Source organism: Crinia signifera, chromosome 6, assembly GCF_055691185.1.
Source record: "Crinia signifera chromosome 6, ASM5569118v1, whole genome shotgun sequence".
Classification (NCBI taxonomy): Eukaryota; Metazoa; Chordata; class Amphibia; order Anura; family Myobatrachidae; genus Crinia; species Crinia signifera.
In genome coordinates, this window is record NC_139222.1 from 16,912,664 (window position 1) to 16,933,912 (window position 21,249).

At 49.1% G+C, this 21,249-nt stretch overlaps 4 protein-coding genes across 10 annotated transcripts in view; 2 read left to right on the plus strand and 2 right to left on the minus strand.

Annotated features, from left to right (window-relative positions):
- Positions 1-21,249, plus strand: part of LOC146010000 (uncharacterized) — a 475,993-nt gene that overhangs the window by 273,578 nt on the left and 181,166 nt on the right. The gene's annotated exons all lie outside the window — the stretch shown is intronic.
- LOC146010056 (uncharacterized) overlaps positions 1-21,249 on the minus strand; it is a 260,220-nt gene that overhangs the window by 144,828 nt on the left and 94,143 nt on the right. The window lies entirely within an intron of this gene.
- The window catches only part of LOC146010005 (uncharacterized), a 730,148-nt gene that overhangs the window by 104,331 nt on the left and 604,568 nt on the right, over positions 1-21,249 (minus strand). The window contains exons 1-2 of one of the 4 annotated variants that reach the window (XM_083150759.1): positions 17,020-17,116; positions 10,250-10,361 (exon numbers count right to left, since the gene is read on the minus strand). The exons of the other annotated variants lie outside the window; for them this stretch is intronic. Of the exons in view, the coding sequence (XP_083006885.1) occupies positions 10,250-10,340 (91 nt within the window). The 5' untranslated portion in view covers positions 10,341-10,361; positions 17,020-17,116. Of the gene's footprint in view, positions 1-10,249; positions 10,362-17,019; positions 17,117-21,249 lie in introns of those variants that run through there. 4 annotated transcript variants of the gene reach the window in all.
- LOC146010077 (uncharacterized) overlaps positions 17,024-21,249 on the plus strand; it is a 49,930-nt gene continuing 45,704 nt past the window's right edge. The window contains exon 1 of one of the 2 annotated variants that reach the window (XM_083150972.1): positions 17,024-17,274. Coding sequence is in view for 1 of the 2 variants with exons in the window: in XM_083150971.1 (XP_083007097.1) it covers positions 17,268-17,274 (7 nt within the window). In the remaining variant the exon portion in view is untranslated. The remainder of the gene's footprint in view (positions 17,275-21,249) is intronic. The other variant, XM_083150971.1, reaches the window with a different exon arrangement.

Sequence of the window (21,249 nt, forward strand, 5' to 3'; positions counted from 1 at the left end):
TTCAGTAGAACTGCATACAAAGTCAAAGGTGCAGGTGCACAAATCGAAGTATGATTTGTGCACCTGCACCTTTGACTTTGTATGCAGGTCTCCACCGGGTCGCACCTCTCAATTGGTGTGCACCCCAGGACCCCACCCCTGTATATCTAATGCCGTGTATTTCCATACACATTAGAAGGCCAGAGACCCCTTCTGCGCCTGGTGGTAGCACCCATGCCCACCTGTCCTATATATTGGTTTTAATTAGGTTCCTGACATTTCTTAGACTGCATGCAGAGCAAGGTGAGACCTGCACAAATGTATAGTGGATTATCAGATGAGGGGGGGGGGGTGCATTTCTGGGTTGTGGCTCCCCCTGGACTGGTGTGGCTGTTTGGCCTCAGGAGCAACACAAATGAACACTTATTCTCATATTCACTTTCATCCCTATTGTGTGTTTTATTTCAATGTAATTCATTTCTCACCTTCACCTCTCACTACTTCACCTCTCACTACTTTATCGCTCATTTTTTTACCTCTCACTTACCTACCCCTGCTATTTTTAGCAGCCGCTCTCACTAACCTATCCTCAATTTGTTTCACTATATATTTCTTTCAGTCTTGTGTTGCCCTGGGGTCACTCGGCTGCACCGTTTTGGGGTGCCATGTGCCCTAGATTTGTACCCCCCAAAATGTTAGGGACTTGCCCGACTAATGAGGTCACCTGGACGCGGTGGGCAAGCCGTTACTTGTAGCCATAAATAAGCGAAGAACCTCGCTAAAATTGCAAAATTTTATTGCAATATTTTAAATTGGGAGTATGATTTGTGCACCTACCCTAAAATATAGCACGGGATGTGTCACTTTTTGGTTAGGATTTTGATAAAACACTATATAAAAGAATATGTAAGGAGTGAGTAAATGTGTTATTTAGAAGGGTTTTGTATTTTACTATGTAAGTATTTCTCTATTTAATTATTTGTTTAGTTAATTATCTAAACTATCAAAAATTACAGTAAAGCACTGGTTACGTTAGGTTAAAAAATTCCACGATATTACACAATATAAATGTTTATTTAAAAGAGTGGGTTAATATGTTATTTAGAATATTTTTCATTTAGTACGTATGTATTTAACCATATCTCCTCTTTCACACGTATAATTTAGGGCAGGGCTGGGCAACACCGGCCCTCCAGATGTTAATGAACTACACATCCCAGGATGCTTTGCATTAGTTTTGCTATGTGGCCATGCTGAAACTGATGCAAGGCATGCTGGGATGTGTAGTTCAGCAACATCTGGAGGGCCGGTGTTGCCCAGCCCTGATTTAGAGGGATATTCCCCGTGGGGGAGATGCCCGCCGGGCCCTATTCAATGCTGTCTTCCCCGACAGCATTGAGCAGGGTATCTCGGCAGAACGAGACCGACATCACAAGCTGATTGGCTGAGCCAAAGACGCTCTCAGCCTCTGTAGCGCTGGGACAGCGCTACAGAGGCTGTTAGCAGCATCGGAGAGAGCCGGTTCTCCCCGCTGTCAGTGCAGGGGGAGCCGGCTGTGAAGAGGACAGCGCTGGATCCTGGATCGGTGAGTATGTGGGTGTAAAAGTGAGGTGTGTGGATGTGTATGTAATAAAGTTTTACTTCTCTGTGTGTGTGTTTTCTTTTAACATTCTTTTTACAGGTGGACTACAAGTCCCAGCGGGCCCATTAATGCCCCGCATGCTGGGACTTGTGGTTCTCCAAGTCCCAGCATGCAGGGGAGGTCTGTTGGCACTTGTAGTTCTCCTGTATCAAGCAACGTTATGTATGGAAGATTTAACCCTATCAGGCCAGCGTCCACTGGCCACGGACGCCGGTGACAGCCCCGGGCTTCAGCCCTGGACGGGTGAAGCCTGGGGGGGGACCCCTTTATGGGGGGTCCCCACTCCTCCAGGTACCCCGTCCAAGGCTGACCAGCCACGGTGCTCATGTTTCGGCCGGGGGACCTTATATAAAAAGTGTCCCCCGGCTGTGGCATGACACCGAGGGCTGTTGGAGCCCGGTGCTGGTTTCAAAATACGGGGGACCCCCAGATTTTTTTCCCCCCGTATTTTTGGAACCAGGACCGGTCCAAGAGTCCGGGGCTGGTTTCAGAAATACGGGGGACCCCTATGCTTTTGTCCTCCGTATTTTTGGAGCCAGCCCCGGCTCAATGAGGCCGGGGCTGGTTATGCTCAGGAGGGGGGACCCCACGCTATTTTTTTTTACATTTAAGAACAAAAAATCGCACATTTCCTTAAATTCGCACATTTTCGTCATCAATTCTCTCCCTCTACCCCTACTAACATTTTTAATTTATTTGAAGAATTAAAACAGGTTTGTGAGACAAAAGTATTTTGCCATTAATACCCCTTTCACATTGCAGCTTAATCACGGTATATTGCCGTTTTTTTTACCGTTTTAGAACGGGTACAGCTGCAGTGTGAAAGCTCCATTGTCAATTTACCGGTTACAGAATACCGGTATTTTGAAACGTGTTAAAAGCAGGATCCTACACGTTTAAAAAAGTGATGGGACAAAACGGCATTGAAACGGTAATACCCCTTTCAGACCGCACTTAACCCCTTCAGTGGTGGCTTTTTTTTTTGGGAGCGCTCCCCACTGGGCGAGTTTTTTATGGGGAGCGCTCCCTTAAAAAAAAAAAAAAAAAAAAAAAAAAAAACCACCACTACTTCCCTGGGTCTGGGCAGTGCCGCTGCACTGGCAATCAGTGGCTGCCCGGACCTGCGCCACCCGCGCCGCTGTCCCCGGCAGCCGGCTTGTCATAAGCCGGCTGCGGGGACTTCAATAGTAAACCCGGAGGGGAGAGGAGGAGGTGGCGCCACAGAGGGGAGGGAGGCTCCAAACAGTGGCAATCCCGAGAATTTTCCGGGCTTGCCAGACTGGGCACTGAGGCACAGCCCGGAAAATTCTCGGGATTGACACTGAAGGGGTTAAACGGGTAATATACCGTTTAACATGCGCAGAGAGAAGAGTGAAAGGGGTTAAGGCTGTCTGACCCATTTTTTTAAACGTTTAAAATTACCGGGTCAATGCTGTTGTGAAAGCAGCTTAAGAAATTAGACCAAACACAGGAAACCTCGTTCCCAATATTTTTGGACAGCAATGACCATAGTCAGCTTTTATGTCTCTGGATGAAAATCTATCACCAGAACTGACTTTTTCCCCAATATATGTAAGGGGACACATACTGTATAGAGAGTTTTTTTTTATAAAACTACCCTCAATGAGTTTAAATCATTATGTACAAAATCTTGTAAAAATAAAAAATAACCTGCCTAGACAAGAAAAAGGGATACTTAATGACTTGTCATGTGCACTGCAGGTGGGGCAGATGTAACATGCGCAGAGAGAGTTACATTTGGGTGGGGTGTCTTGAATCTGAAATGTAAATTGCAGTGTCAAAATAATGCAGCCAGTATTTACCCTGCACAGAAACAAAATAACTCCTCCAAATCTAACTCTCTCTGCACATGTTACATCTGCCCCACCTGCAGTGCACATGGTTTTGTCCATTTTGAGAACAAATTTGTACTGCGATCACATCTGAATAAGGGCCTATGTGCATGAAGCATTGAGACAGTTATAGGATGTTAATGTATACCAACAATTAACTATGGACCCCACCCCAACATTCATCACGGAATTGAAGTCTTTACTTGATAAGGCACTGATAATTAATATCTTTTCTAAAGACTAATTTCGTTTTCTTTATGTTGAGCATCCAGTCCAGTGGCGTAACTATAGCCTTGCAGCCCCCGCGGTGGCGGGGGGCAGAGAAATTGGGGGCGCCGCCAGGGGGCTGCGGGGCTATAGTTACCCATGGTCTGCGTCTCGCCTGGCTCTCTGCCGGGACCTGCCTGACCGTCCCGGTCCCAGCCGGCTCCTGCTGCAATGAAAACTGACAATTAGAAAATGGCTGCCCCCATACTGCAGACAGTTTTCTGTCTGCAGTATGGAGGCAGCCATTTTCTAAGAGTGAGTTTTCATTGTAGCAGCAGGACCCGGCCAGGAAGGTCCCGGCAGAGAGCCGGGCGAGACGCAGACCGCGGGTGCAGGTACGGGTAAGAAGGTGGGGGGCAGGTTAGGTGTGTGCGGGGGTGCCGAAAAAACGTGCGGCGGGGGGGGGGGGGGCAAAATAGTTAGTTACACCCCTGATCCAGTCACCCCAGTATACTATCACCTTCCGAAAATTCACAAATCCCTCACGTCACCCCCCCTCGGGTGCCCTATTATTTCTGGTGTAGGCTCTCTTTCTTCCAATTTATCCCATTATGTTGACACTTATCTACAACCACGGGTGTCCGCACTGAGGTCTTACATTAAGGATACAACACACTTGCTTAATTTGGTCAGAGGAATAAAATGGAAAGACTCATTCCTTTATGACTTTAGATGTGCAAAGCCTCTATGTCAGTGGTAGCCAACCCTAGCCCTCGAGAGCTACCAACAGTTCACATTTTCCAGACAACCTAGCTGCTGCACAGCTGCACTCATTAATCACTGACACATTTTAAAAGATACACAGATGGAGCTAATTAGCTCACTTGTGATTCTGTGAGGAGACCTGCAAAACATGCACTGTTGGTAGCTCTCGAGGACTAGGGTTGGCTACCCCAGCTCTATTTCAACATTCCCCAACTAGGGGTGGTGGCTATAAAGAAAATATTAGATCTGGATGGGGACCTCAGTGTGGAACACAATCAATTTATTTTGGATTTCATCACTTTTATTCTTAGTCACAATTATTTAATATTTAATTATTACAAACTATGGGGACGGCCATGGGTACCAGATTTGCGCCCAGCTATGTGAACCTCTACATGAGGGAAGTCGAGGACCACCTCGTGAAGGGTGGTAGCTGGGGCACAAATCTGGTCCACCTTTCACAGTGTATGACAGGCAGCAGCACCAGAGGGGTGGGAAGGCTTACATGACACAAAGAGTAGCAGTAAGATGTCCCTGCCCCTTCCTTACTGCGGTGCTCAGCCCCAAAACCCTGATTTCAACATCAGGGTCAGTAGAGCATGTGCCAAGCTGTGATTGGAGGAGCTTGGCATATGCTGATTAGAAGAGTCCCTGATTGGAGGAACCTGTCACATGCTTCTCTGCCCCCTCTCTCTGCCCAGCATCTCTCCTCCCCCTCTCGCTGCCCAGCATCTGTACTCCGTATTTCTGATCAGCATCTTACTGCCACCCCTCTCTGTCCAGCGCCTGTCCTTCTCCTCCTCCTGCCTCCGTCCAGCGCCTGTCCTCCTCCTGCCTCCGTCCCGCGCCTGTCCTCCTCCTGCCTCTGTCCCGCGCCTGTCCTCCTCCTGCCTCCGTCCCGCGCCTGTCCTCCTCCTGCCTCCGTCCCGCGCCTGTCCTCCTCCTGCCTCCGTCCCGCGCCTGTCCTCCTCCTGCCTCCGTCCCGCGCCTGTCCTCCTCCTACCTCTGTCCCGCGCCTGTCCTCCTCCTGCCTCCGTCCCGCGCCTGTCCTCCTCCTCCTGCCTCCGTCCTGCGCCTGTCCTCCTCCTCCTGCCTCCGTCCCGCGCCTGTCCTCCTCCTCCTGCCTCCGTCCCGCGCCTGTCCTCCTCCTCCTGCCTCCGTCCCGCGCCTGTCCTTCTCCTCCTGCCTCCGTCCCGCGCCTGTCCTCCTCCTCCTGCCTCCGTCCCGCGCCTGTCCTCCTCCTCCTGCCTCCGTCCCGCGCCTGTCCTCCTCCTCCTGCCTCCGTCCCGCGCCTGTCCTCCTCCTCCTGCCTCAGTCCAGCGCCTGTCCTCCTCCTCCTCCTGCCTCAGTCCAGCGCTTGTCCTACTCCTCCTCCTGCCTCAGTCCAGCGCCTGTCCTCCTCCTCCTGCCTCAGTCCAGCGCCTGTCCTCCTCCTCCTCCTGCCTCAGTCCAGCGCCTGTCCTCCTCCTCCTCCTGCCTCAGTCCAGCGCCTGTCCTCCTCCTCCTCCTGCCTCAGTCCAGCGCCTGTCCTCCTCCTCCTGCCTCAGTCCAGCGCCTGTCCTCCTCTTGCATGAGTCCAGTGCCTGTCCTCCTCCTCCTGCCTCAGTCCAGCGCCTGTCCTCCTCCTCTCCCCTCCGTCCAGCACCTTTCCTCCTCCTCCCCCCTCCCTCCAGCGCCTGTCCTCCTCCTGTCTTTGCCAGCTCTCTTTGCCCAGCATCTGTCCTCCTCTCCCTCTCTCTGGCCAGCATCTGTATTCCTCCACCTCTCTCTGCCCAGCATCTATCCCCCCTCTCTCTGCCCGTCATCTGCACTCTCCCCTTTCTTCCCAGCATCTTACTGCCACCTCTTTCTGCCCAGAATATAGTTGCTTTCCCTTTCTCTGCCAAAAATCTGGCTGCCCTACTCCTTATATACACACAATTGGCCTTCCCATATTTTCTCTACCCAATATTGATCTCCTACCCTCTCTCTCTGTCCAGCAAATGTCTGTCTCCCCCCAATCATTATCTCCTTGTACCACATCTATCATATCTACACTGCATCCATAGTCAACCATTTTCCAACAACACCCATTTTCCCCTGTACCCTCTCACAACTCACTTTTCCTCTCACCTTTTTATTTCTCTTTTGCGTTAGTGCAACCATGAGTGTTGTGTGTATAAGATGCACTACTACTGTGGACTTTATGTGTAATGGACACGACTGCGGACAACTGGTGTTTAAGTGGCACCTCTGTGGGCTTTATGTTTAAGGGGCACTACTTCTGTGGGCGATGTGAACAACAAAACTCAACATGGTTCCACAGCACATGGAACATTAACGGACCCACTGGCACTTCTAGTTCTACAGCCAAACAAATATTCAAATGAAGACACAAACACCTACTGTACACCGTGACAGTATAACTAACATTCATACACACTCACACACATACTGACCTATGGTAAAACATGGCCATTCCATCCACTTGTCAATTACAATCCATTAGAAGACCTGTTAAAATAACTCCCCTAAATCTAGAAAGGATCGGTCCTCTTCGGTCCATGTAGTTATACAGAGGTTACATAAAAAACAAAATGCAAAATCCGGTCCGCGTGTACTGAAGGGAATCCATGTATTCACCTGGACTCCCTTCTGCCAAATGCCGGGTCCCCGTATGACTACTGTCACTTACAGCACCCAATCAGGGAATGACACGTATACTGCGCTCCCCAGATTGGCTTAACCACATTGAACTGTCACTCAAAGCTGAGCTCATGTACAGTTAGAACGGGGAAGAAATCCACATTCTAAATCTATGTGAAAACTTAGCGGTTTGCTAAAACCACAAAGGTTAATTAGGTCAAGTATGTGGCCTGTCCACAAGGACAAGGCCATTGGGGCATATATGTGTATAAATATATATATATTAGTGTGAATTAGTAACTATTACTCGTGCAGCAGCTTCCTACTATGCCCACAGTTTCTAGTAAGTAATAGATTATTATGGGTCTATGTATAGGGCCACATGCCTGCTTCAGTGTCCAATCCAAGGTCGGGATCCCCTTTAATGAATTTGGAATGTGGAATTCCTGTGTGTGCGTTCCATGGTGTTATGTCCGTTAATGCGGAAGTGATGCGGCGCCAGTACGTCGCTACTCGTTATGTAATGCACCCGGAAATGACTTACGTGTGTTCCAGGGTGGTGATTGGTCAGCTATTTTGGTACCCAGGGCTATTTTTCAGCAGGCTCCAGCAGGAACTGAGGCCCTTATTCTAGTTCACTCTTTCTGACAAAATCCTTCTTAGATGGACAAAACCATGTGCACTGCAGGTGGGGCAGATGTTACTTGTGCAGAGAGAAATAGATTTGGGTGGGGTTTTACTTCAAAGTGCGATGTATATTGCAGTGTAAAAATAAAGTAGTCAGTATTTACCCTGCACAGAAACAAAATGACTCACCCAAATCTAATTCTCTCTGCACATTTTAAATCTGCCCCCCCCCCCCCTGCAGTGCACATGGTTTTGTCCATCTAAGAAGGATTTTGTCAAAAAGAGTGAACTAGAATAAGGGCCTCAGTTCCTGCTGGAGCCTGCTGAAAAATAGCCCTGTTGGCACCTTTTATTGTGACAGCCCTGTGGGTATATTAGGGAGCTGCTTAGAGAGGTTTGGCAGCTGCTGGATCCCTGTAGATCATCTATCTGCTTTATTGTAAATGCTGCTTTGGCTGTGACCCCTGATGATAGTCCGGATAGGCCGAAACGTTGTGTGAATTCATGCTGCCATGTTATCCTATGACATGATGCGAGGGGGAGAGCAGGAGTATAATAGGGGCTGATGGCTCCTGATGTATGAGATGCACCAGAGAGTGTGGGGAGGAGACTGGTCAGATCTCTGGGCTGGTAACACACAGTGACATGATGTGAGGGGGAGAGCAGGAGTATAATAGGGGCTGATGGCTCCTGATGTATGAGATACATCAGAGAGTGTGGGGAGGAGACTGGTCAGATCTCTGGGCTGGTAACACAGTGACATGATGTGAGGGGGAGAGCAGGAGTATAATAGGGGCTGATGGCTCATGATGTATGAGATACACCAGAGTGTGAGGGGGGGAGACTGGTCAGATCTCTGGGCTGGTAACACACACTGACATGATGTGAGGGAGAGAGCAGGAGTATAATAGGGGCTGATGGATCCTGATGTATGAGATGCACCAGAGAGTGTGGGAAGGAGACTGGTCAGATCTCTGGGCTGGTAACACACAGTGACATGATGTGAGGGGGAGAGCAGGAGTATAATAGGGGCTGATGGCTCCTGATGTATGAGATACACCAGAGAGTGTGGGGAGGAGACTGGTCAGATCTCTGGGCTGGTAACACACAGTAACATGATGTGAGGGGAAGAGCAGGAGTATAATAGGGGCTGATGGCTCCTGATGTATGAGATACTCCAGAGAGTGTGGGGAGGAGACTGGTCAGATCTCTGGGCTGGTAACACACAGTGACATGATGTGACGGGAGAGCAGGAGTATAATAGGGGCTGATGGCTCCTGATGTATGAGATACACCAGAGAGTGCGGGGAGGAGACTGGTCAGATCTCTGGGCTGGTAACACACAGTGACATAATGTGAGGGGGAGAGCAGGAGTATAATAGGGGCTTATGGCTCCTGATGTATGAGATGCACCAGAGAGTGTGGGGAGGAGACTGGTCAGATCTCTGGGCTGGTAACACAGTGACATAATGTGAGGGGGAGAGCAGGAGTATAATAGGGGCTGATGGCTCCTGATGTATGAGATGCACCAGAGAGTGCGGGGAGGAGACTGGTCAGATCTCTGGGCTGGTAACACACAGTGACATGATGTGAGGGGGAGAGCAGTAGTATAACAGGGGCTGATGGCTCCTGACTCCCCCACTGGGCAGATCCAGTCTCCACATTAGTCTGTACTGACAGAGGAGGGTGCAGGATAAGAGGCTGCTGTAGTGGCAGAGAGGGTGCAGGATAAGATGCCGCTGTAGTGACAGAGGAGGGTGCGGGATAAGAGGCTGCTGTAGTGAGAGGAGGGTGCGGGATAAGAGGCTGCTGTAGTGAAAGAGGAGGGTGCGGGATAAGAGGCTGCTGCAGTGACAGAGGAGGGTGTAGGATAAGAGGCCGCTGTAGTGACAGAGGAGGGTGCGGGATAAGAGGCCGCTGTAGTGACAGAGGAGGGTGCGGGATAAGAGGCCGCTGTAGTGACAGAGGAGGGTGCGGGATAAGAGGCCGCTGTAGTGACAGAGGAGGGTGCGGGATAAGAGGCCGCTGTAGTGACAGAGGAGGGTGCGGGATAAGAGGCCGCTGTAGTGACAGAGGAGGGTGCGGGATAAGAGGCCGCTGTAGTGACAGAGGAGGGTGCGGGATAAGAGGCTGCTGTAGTGGCAGAGGAGGGGGCAGGATAAGAGGCTGCTGTAGTGACAGAGGAGGGTGCGGGATAAGAGGCTGCTGTAGTGACAGAGGAGGGTGCAGGATAAGAGGCCGCTGTAGTGACAGAGGAGGGTGCGGGATAAGAGGCGGCTGTAGTGACAGAGGAGGGTGCGGGATAAGAGGCTGCTGTAGTGACAGAGGAGGGTGCGGGATAAGAGGCTGCTGTAGTGACAGAGGAGGGTGCGGGATAAGAGGCCGCTGTAGTGACAGAGGAGGGTGCGGGATAAGAGGCCGCTGTAGTGACAGAGGAGGGTGCAGGATAAGAGGCTGCTGTAGTGACAGAGGAGGGTGCAGGATAAGAGGCTGCTGTAGTGACATAACAAGGAGAATATGTGACTCTCTGTAATAAGTGATTATTACTCACCTGTGCTGGTATCTGTAGGGATTTCCTCCTCCTTACACTGCTGGTCCCCCCTCACATCCGTTTCTTCTTTTCCCTCTGTATCGTCCCACATATTATCACACAGATCTTCCCCCTAATTGAAAAAATATATATAAAATTCAGAATATTACAGAAATCCAGCAAACATAAAACACATCTCCCTTCTCCCATAGCGTTACAGATCCTGTCATTGTGCAGGATGGAATGCAATATTCCAGACTATGGATCTCTAATAATAAGGAGACCATAAATAGTTATTATTGTATTTAGGAATGAGACCAGTCCGATCCACTGGTATTAATACATTACACCAGAGTCTGCTCTGCCTGTATTACAGGAGAATACCAAAGCCCTCTACATGTGCAGAACAGGACACCCATTCCTGCTCCACCTGTAGAACAGTATGTCACAGTCTGCTCCATCTGCATAACAGCACATCACAGGCTGCACCCCCTGTATAACAGGACACCTGGTGTTGATCTGCATGTAAACCAGGACACCCCTTCCTAATCCATCTGCAAAACAGGACAATACCACAGCCCCCTTCATCTACACAGCAGGACACCAAAGTCTGCTCCATCTGCTGTACCCTGCTCAGTGACCCCACCCACCAGGTACATAGGTCTCTGATCCCAGTCCCGTGTGCCGGACTAATGAATGGAGGAGATGGGCGGTCTCAGTGGGTTTGGTAGGATATGTCGGCATAGAGGGGAAAGCGTCACTTATACAGATAAATAACATTATTACTGTGTCGGCATTCCTTGTACGCCATTATGCTGCTGACCATGTAACTATGTCCTGATTCTCACAGGATCGGGATTATAGGCCGGCAGTGTCTAGGTTCCACAGTCAGTAGGTTGCCATGGAGAAGGTAAACATAGACAAAGGGTCGACACACGCAAAAGGCTCACATGACTATGGTCGACACAAAAAGGCTGACATGGGTTTTTACGTGATATATATTAGTTTTTATTTGTACGTCACTATCCACATGGACTCGGAAACGGTGAAGTGCCAAGTGATTGGGCAGCAGAGTCACATGACCAGAAGGATGGGGAGGGAAGTGTTACACTAAGGGTGCGTCATGTGATCATGTGTTACCATTCATACAAGAAAACGTGAAAAACTCATTCTGACCGTTTAATGTGTCACGTTTTCCATGTTGATCCTTTGCCTGGTCAGACTAGACACTGGTGACCCCATGATACACATTATATTATAATTTTAAATTATAGGGTGCCACAAGTGTTTCGCAGCGCCGTACATTGCAACAGTACAGGGAGACAAAACTTGAATAAATAATAAAAATAGAGTACAAGTAAAGAGCGCCACAGTTCAATACACATTACAGCTTAAATATAAGTAGTGAGGGCTTGACCAATGTGCTTGTAGCCAATGATGGAGATGAGTATATGGACAAAGATGGTCACTGAGTGTTGGAGTATAGGAGAGCTGTGAGTGACATGTGAAGAGAAGAGGGCTTTGACAACAGGAGGGAAGAGGGCCCTACTCGGAGGAGCAGGAAGGGGAGACAGACAGATTACATGAGGTGCAAGCGAGTGGGTGGTGGTTAGATGGCAGGATGTAAGCAGGCAAGGGGTTGGCGAAGAAGCCTCAGGGCTAGTTTATCTCACACTTGCCTACTTTTATCTTCGCCTCTCCGGGAGAAGCCCGGAGAGGCAACACATCAGGGGGGCGGGAGCAAGGCTGACATCACTTGGCCCCGCCCCCTACGACGGAAACCTCCGTGATTCGCAGGCCGCGGAGAGGGGGCGGGGCTTAAATGCCGCGATCGTGTCATTTAAGCCCCGCCCCCTCCCCGCGGACCCGAGATTTAATGTAATTTTAACCAGCGGGCAAGGGGGGAGCTGGGCAAATCCCATAATGCGGGAGACTTGCCCACCTTCCCGGGGGGCCGGGAGAAGGTCCCGATTTCCGGGAGGCTTCCGGCCATTCCGGGAGGGTAGGCAAGTATGGTTTATCTGAACACAGCATATAATACTCTATTAATATACCCAATTGTTTCTGTGTACAATACACTGATCAGGAAGCAACCCAGTGTCAGTTTCTGCTTGCAAATAAGAGATAGTATCCTTGCTGAAAAAGCATTCAATCTGACATACAGCTGGAAGCATCCTTACTATATTTATAGAATACTTACCGGACAAGAATAATAATTGTACCTGAATTTACTAAAGATCACCTGGTTTCAAACCCAGGTGACTGCATCACATCTGGTGGTATTTGTAATGATCACAGGGGAGAATTATATTCCTGGGCCTTGTACATAAAAGTGCCCATGGTCCTCCAGTGGATTAGGAGGCGTTGAATAAGAGTATCAGTGAATAAACAGTAAAACACACCTTGAGTAACACAAGAATTTTTATTGTCAGAAGTATTTATACAATAAAAACATCTTCTGGATAATAAATTATTTCTCTTTCATACGTTGAAAATCTGCTTAATTAAGAAAACTGACATCTTTCAGTGCAAGATCATTTTAGGATCACCTTTTCCTTAAATTCTTTATCACTAAAAACACCATTTGTGTGTTTATATGTCTGTATGTGTGATTTTAACCTCTTTAAAATTCACTGCGGCTTCCCATCATGTCATATAATGGGATTTTTTAATATGACTTATTAAAAGTAAAATTTTATGTGAACATTTTTTTGTCTAAGTGCGCTCCCTAAACAACAGTCCTTTCTCTTTTTGTTTATTGTCTAGTTTATGCAGCGGAAGGGTACGCTTTGATGAATAGGTGAGTTTTCAGTGCCCGTTTGAAGCTTCGCAAGGTCGGGGAGAGTCTAATGGAGCGAGGGAGTGCGTTCCACTGAAGGGGTGCAGCACGGGCAAAGTCCTGTACTCTAGCATGGGAAGCAGTGATCAGGGTGGAGGAGAGACGACAGTCGTCGGCTGACCGTAGAGGGCGGGAGGGTGTATGAATGGAGATGAGGTTAGAGATATATGGAGCAATGGAATTAGAGATGGCCCTGTATGTGAGCGTGAGGTGTTTGAAGAGGATTCTGTAGGGGAATGGAAGCCAGTGCAGATTTTGTTGAAGGGGAGCGGTGGGAGAGGAAGATAAGCCTGGCTGCGGAGTTGAGGACAGATTGGAGGAGCCAGTTGGGAGCGAGCGAGGCCGGTGAGAATAGCATTGCAGTAGTCGAGCCGTGAGATGACCAATGAGTGGACGATCAGCTTAGTTGCACTCTGAAAGAAAAGGCCTGATGCGAACAATGATGCGTAACTGGAACCGACAAGAATGGGCCAGGACCGTTTCTTATATAGCGTAGCACATTCCGTTACAGCATCTTATATAGTGCAGCACATTCCGTTGCGCTTTACAATTGGAGACAACAGTGATTAAACAAACTGGGTAGATACAAACCGACATAGAGGTAGGAGGGCCCTGCTGGCAAGCTTACAATCTATAGGGATAATAGGAGGGATGCGTAAGGATAGAATTCCATAGCATGGCAGTCCCATCAGATTACAAGACAGTCCTGATGGGATGCAATCAGATATGAATGCTACTGGAGGTTGAGTGGGTGTTCCTGAATATGATAGGCTTGCCTGAAGAGGTGTTTTCAGGGAACGATTGAAAGTTTGGAGGCTAGAGGAGAGTCTTAATGTCCGTGGTAAGGCATTCCATAGGGTGGGTGCTGACCGACCAAAATCCTGCTAGTGTAAGTGGGAGCAAGTAATGTGTGTGGATGAGAGACGCAGATCTTGTGCAGAGCGGAGAGGTCGGGTGGGGATATATTTTGAGATAGGCGAAGAGATATAAGTCGATGTAGTCAGAGTGATGGCTTGGTATGTAAGTAGAAGTATTTTATATTGAATGCGGTAATATACAGGCAACCAATGGAGGGACTGGCAGAGCGGATCAGCAGACGATGAGCATCTAGCCAGGAAGATCAGCCTAGCAGGTGGATTGTAGCGGTGAGAGTCTGTTCTTAGGAAGACCGGTGAGGAGGCAATAAACAATGCCGGATATAAGTGTGGATTAGAATTTTGGTACGGACAAATTTTGTATATGTTTATTAGATGCATGTAACATTACAAAATATTACCACAAATGACGATGCATTACCACACGCTACCATATACAGGTTGAGTATCCTGTATCCAAAATACTCGGGACCAGGAGAATTTTGGATAACGGATTATTCCGTATTTCGGAATATTTTAATATTTCAATGATGTATTTTGAAGTATCTTGCATTTATGCTGTATAAACACATCAAACACATGAAATGCACACAAATATTTTATTTGTTCAAAAAACAAGGTTTCAAAACATGAAACAAAATTTGTGTACTATCTCAGATACTGACTTTGAATTCCAAGCAATCATTGTATTGAACATATATAGTGCCAGTTACATATCATTCCCTCAGTAGTGGCGTTACAACTGTCCCCAGTGAATTTTTAGCAAAAAAAAAATATATTTTTTTTATTACACTCTGGAATGTATGGTTTTCGGAATAATTTGGATAACGGATATTCGGATACGGGATACTCAACCTGTATTACCACACGTTACCATACATGGCAGTACGGACGGTGTAATGGTTAGCATTACTGCCTCACAGCACTGTGGTCATGGGTTTGATTCCCACCATGGCTCTAACTGTGTGGAGTTTGTATATTCTCCCTGTACTTGCGTGGGTTTCCTCCGGGTACTCCGGTTTCCTCCCACAATCCAAAAATATACTGGTAGGCTAATTGGCTCCTAACAAATTAACCCTAGAATGTCTGTGTGTACGTGTACATGTGGTAGGGAATATAGATTGTAAGCTCCACTGGGGCAGGGACTGATGTGAATGTTCAACTATACTCTGTACAGCGCTGCGGAATATGTATGCGCTATATAAGAAACTGTTAATAAATAAATAAATAATACATGACTATTTTTTACCATACATCACCGTACGTTACCCGCAGGGCTATTTTTCGGCGGGCTCCAGCAGGAACTGAGGCCCTTATTCTAGTTCACCCTTTCTGACAAAATATTTCTTAAGCAGCCCATACACACTGCGATGCCGGGTTGTGCGTACTGTGCTTTGAGGTGCGCACTCCCGCGGCACCTCATCGCACAGTACAAAAAGTATGTTTTCATCACATTGCATTGCATGCATAACGCAGGCAATGCAATGCAATGTGATCCCTGCTATTGAAGCCCACAACGCCCGCCCGCATCGGGACGTGTATGGGCTGCTTTAGATGTACAAAACCAGGTGCACTGCAGGTTAGGCAGGTGTTACTTGTGCAGAGATAATTAGATTTGGGTGGGGTTTTACACCTGCCTCACCTGCAGTGCACATGGTTTTGACCATCTAAGAAATATTTTGTCAGAAAGAGTGAACTAGAATAAGGGCCTCAGTTCCTGCTGGAGCCTGCTGAAATAAAGCCCTGGTTACCCTACATTACCGTACACTTACCCTCCAACTGTACCGAATTTGCCGGTACAGTACCTTTTTTTATTACAGTCTGTACCGGCAAATTGTACAGAATGTACCGCTTTTTCAGCAGTCAGACTCACATTCACCACTGTGCGCCGCCGCATATGTATAAAATTCCTCCTGGCCCCGGCTCTGTGTGCTGCCTGGACCGACTGCGCCAGCTGTGCTCTCCCCTCTCCTTCGAGTCCCCCTCACCCGGCGCTCCCAAGAGTGCAATGCGCACTCATGAGAAAGGCGAAAATCAGCCTAAGCGGTGTGTTTGCCAGCTCCGGCGCGCAACGGACACCGTGGGGAATCTGCATCTCGCACGGCGATGCCATGGGAGGAGCCTGCTGCCACTCAGCACACACGGTAATGTCACGCATGTGCGTGCAGGGTTCCTGCAGTCTGCGTATAGGGTAGGTGAGGCACTCCTTTGTGTGAGTGCCTGACCGGTGCAGAGAGCTGTTGGTGACCTGTGTGAGAGCAGGAGGCGGGGAGCAGGGTGCTGTGGGTGTCCTATGGGAGAGCAGGGAATATTGGGGATAACTGGTGCAGTATCCACTGTAGTGGGGATGTAGGGAGCTGCCTATGTGAGAGTTCATTGGGGAAAAGTATTGGCAGTGGGTAGGTGGGAGCTGGTTATTTTATTTTAAATGCCCAGCCAGTACAGATACGGAAAGAGGGATGGCCACGCCCCCTTTACAGTGGACACCCACTTTACTCATGCCCATGCCCCCTTTCTGGGTGTGTACCGGGGGGGGGGGGGTTGCTCCTTCACCATCCATTCCAGCACTGGTTGCCTTTAGTAACCAGGTGGTGAGTGGAGTGGATCGAGCCACATTGCCCAAAGCGTGGCGAGTGAAGCCAGCCCACAAGGATCCATTTGGGACCCTTGTTCCGACCTTGCTCCTCCTCTTTCCGCCCCCCTCTTCTCCCCTGTGTCGTCAGGAGGTCCCTTAGGTCCACTTCAATTTAGACCTAACCGTATGCGTACATTAACACACGTCGCCATATTTTACTATGCATTACCACACGTTACCGTACATGACTATGCATTACATATATTACCATACATTACTCTACATGAAAGTGTGACGCCCAGGAGCTGGGAACTGTGTCCCTGTGGGAAGGGTCCTGTATGTGGGGCTGGTATCACAGTCACAGGGCACAACACTCTGATCTACATATGTTATATAACACTCTCAGGACACCACAGTCTGCTCCATCTGCATTATATTCACTCTGCGCCACCTGTATAACACTAATAGAATATAATGTAACAATAATACTAGGTGTGATTACCTGACGCTGCCGGACACAACACTGGGTCCTCCGCAGCCCGCAACTTGTTATAGGCGGCCAAGCCACAACATACCTGGGCCCCGGAACTCAGAGCGGGGGAAGGAGTACAGTGGAACACACAATCCGGAAGTAGCGTAGCCTGGACCGCATAACCCGGAAGCGGAGTGGAACGCAGATACCGGAAGTTCGCGGAAACGCGCACTGTGTGTAACCTGCTGTTGTGTCCGGGTGAGAGCAGGTGCCGGCTGATGGCGGGTGAGTGTCCAGTCACTGCGTGTCTCCTACAGATGGGCCCAGTAACAGAGATACCCCAGAGAGATGTCCCCGTCCTCTGTATTCCCAGGATAATCACATATATACCATGTCCTCAGTCACTGTGTGTCTCCTACAGATGGGGCCAGTAACAGAGATACCCCAGAAAGATGTCCCGTGCTCTGTATTCCCAGGATAATCACATATTTACAATGTCTTCAGTCACTGTGTGTCTACTACAGATGGGCCCAGTAACACAGATACCCCAGAGAGATGTCCCCGTCCTCTGTATTCCCAGGATAATCACATATATACCATGTCCTCAGTCACTGCGTGTCTCCTACAGATGGGCCCAGTAACAGTGATACCCCAGAGAGATGTCCCCGTCCTCTGTATTCCCAGGATAATCACACATATATACCATGTACTTAGTCACTGTGTGTCTCCCACAGATGGGCCCAGTAACAGAGATACCCCAGAGAGATGTCCCCGTCCTCTGTATTCCCAGGATAATCACATATATACCATGTCCTCAGTCACTGCGTGTCTCCTACAGATGGGCCCAGTAGCAGAGATACCCCAGAGAGATGTCCCCGTCCTCTGTATTCCCAGGATAATCACATATATACCATGTCCTCAGTCACTGTGTGTCTCCTACAGATGGGCCCAGTAACAGAGATACCCCAGAGAGATGTCCCCGTCCTCTGTATTCCCAGGATAATCACGTATATACCATGTCCTCAGTTACTGCGTGTCTCCTACAGATGGGCCCAGTAACAGAGATAACCCAGAGAGATGTCCCCGTCCTCTGTATTCCCAGGATAATCACATATATACCATGTCCTCAGTCACTGCGTGTCTCCTACAGATGGGCCCAGTAACAGAGATACCCCAGAGAGATGTCCCCGTCCTCTGTATTCCCAGGATAATCACATATATACCAGGGTTGCCGACTTTAACATTCTCCTCTCCGGGAGAAGCCCGGAGAGGAGAGTTTCAGCAGCCGCTCAGGGGGCGGGCTTACTAGTGACATCACTAAGCCCCGCCCCCTTGCTGTTAAAGCAGCGAATTCACGCATCTCCATGGAGGGGGCGGGGCTAAAATGACGCGATTGTGCCGTTTTAGCTCCGCCCCCTCCTCTGAGACCCGAGGATTGCGGCATTTTAATGCCGCGATCCGGGGGTCAGCGGGGGTCCCCCCTGAATCCGGGAGGGTTGCCCACCCTTCCGGGGTCCGGGAGGGGGTACCCGATTTTCGGGAGACTCACGGAAATTCCAGGGGGGGTCGGCAACCCTGATATATACCATGTCCTCAGTCACTGCGTGTCTCCTACAAGTGGGCCCAGTAACAGATACACCCCAGAGAGATGTCCCTGTCCTTTGTATTCCCAGGATAATCACATATATACCATGTCCTCAGTCACTGTGTGTCTCCTACAGATGGGCCCAGTAACAGAGATACCCCAGAGAGATATCCCGTGCTCTGTATTCCCAGGATAATCACATATTTACAATGTCTTCAGTCACTGTGTGTCTCCTACAGGTGGGCCCAGTAACAAAGATACCCCAGAGAGATGTCCCGTGCTCTGTATTCCCAGGATAATCACATATATACAATGTCCTCAGTCACTGCGTGTCTCCTACAGATGGGCCCAGTAACAGAGATACCCCAGAGAGATGTCCCCGTCCTCTGTATTCCCAGGATAATCACATATATACCATGTCCTCAGTCACTGCGTGTCTCCTACAGATCGGCCCAGTAACAGAGATACCCCAGAGAGATGTCCCCGCCCTCTGTATTCCCAGGATAATCACATATATACCATGTCCTCAGTCACTGCGTGTCTCCTACAGATGGGCCCAGTAACAGAGATCCCCCAGAGAGATGTCCCTGTCCTCTGTATTCCCAGGATAATCACATATATACCATGTCCTCAGTCACTGTGTGTCTCCTACAGATAGGCCCAGTAACAGAGATACCCCAGAGAGATGTCCCTGTCCTTTGTATTCCCAGGATAATCACATATATACCATGTACTTAGTCACTGTGTGTCTCCTACAGATGGGCCCAGTAACAGAGATACCCCAGAGAGATGTCTCCGTCCTCTGTATTCCCAGGATAATCACATATATACAATGTCCTCAGTCACTGTGTGTCTCCTACAGATGGGCCCAGTAACAGAGATACCCCAGAGAGATGTCCCCGTCCTCTGTATTCCCAGGATAATCACACATATATACCATGTACTTAGTCACTGTGTGTCTCCTACAGATGGGCCCAGTAACAGAGATACCCCAGAGAGATGTCCCCGTCCTCTGTATTCCCAGGATAATCACATATATACAATGTCCTCAGTCACTGCGTGTCTCCTACAGATGGGCCCAGTAACAGAGATACCCCAGAGAGATGTCCCCGTCCTCTGTATTCCCAGGATAATCACACATATATACCATGTACTTAGTCACTGTGTGTCTCCTACAGATGGGCCCAGTAACAGAGATACCCCAGAGAGATGTCCCCGTCCTCTGTATTCCCAGGATAATCACATATATACAATGTCCTCAGTCACTGTGTGTCTCCTACAGATGGGCCCAGTAACAGAGATACCCCAGAGAGATGTCCCCGTCCTCTGTATTCCCAGGATAATCACACATATATACCATGTACTTAGTCACAATGTGTCTCCTACAGATGGGCCCAGTAACAGAGATACCCCCAGAGAGATGTCCCGTGCTCTGTATTCCCAGGATAATCACATATATACAATGTCCTCAGTCACTGTGTGTCTCCTACAGATGGGCCCAGTAACAGAGATACCCCAGAGAGATGTCCCTGTCCTCTGTATTCCCAGGATAATCACATATATACAATGTCCTCAGTCACTGTGTGTCTCCTACAGATGGGCCCAGTAACAGAGATACCCCAGAGAGATGTCCCCGTCCTCTGTATTCCCAGGATAATCATATATATACCATGTACTTAGTCACTGTGTGTCTCCTACAGATGGGCCCAGTAACAGAGATACCCCAGAGAGATGTCCCCGTCCTCTGTATTCCCAGGATAATCACATATATATACCATGTCCTCAGTCACTGCGCGTCTCCTACAGATGGGCCCAGTAACAGAGATACCCCAGAGAGATGTCCCTGTCCTTTGTATTCCCAGGATAATCACATATATACCATGTACTTAGTCACTGTGTGTCTCCTACAGATGGGCCCAGTAACAGAGATACCCCAGAGAGATGTCCCCGTCCTCTGTATTCCCAGGATAATCACATATATACCAGGGTTGCCGACTTTAACATTCTCCTCTCCGGGAGAAGCCCGGAGAGGAGAGTTTCAGCAGCCGCTCAGGGGGCGGGCTTACTAGTGACATCACTAAGCCCCGCCCCCTTGCTGTTAAAGCAGCGAATTCACGCATCTCCATGGAGGGGGCGGGGCTAAAATGACGCGATTGTGCCGTTTTAGCTCCGCCCCCTCCTCTGAGACCCGAGGATTGCGGCATTTTAATGCCGCGATCCGGGGGTCCCCCCTGAATCCGGGAGGGTTGCCCACCCTTCCGGGGGCCGGGAGGGGGTACCCGATTTTCGGGAGACTCCCGGAAATTCCGGGAGGGTCGGCAACCCTGATATATACCATGTCCTCAGTCACTGCGTGTCTCCTACAGGTGGGCCCAGTAACAGATACACCCCAGAGAGATGTCCCCTTCCTCTGTATTCCCAGGATAATCACATATATACCATGTCCTCAGTCACTGTGTGTCTCCTACAGATGGGCCCAGTAACAGAGATACCCCAGAGAGATGTCCAGAGAGATGTCCCGTGCTCTGTATTCCCAGGATAATCACATATTTACAATGTCTTCAGTCACTGTGTGTCTCCTACAGATGGGGCCAGTAACATAGATACCCCAGAGAGATGTCCCCGTCCTCTGTATTCCCAGGATAATCACATATATACCATGTCCTCAGTCACTG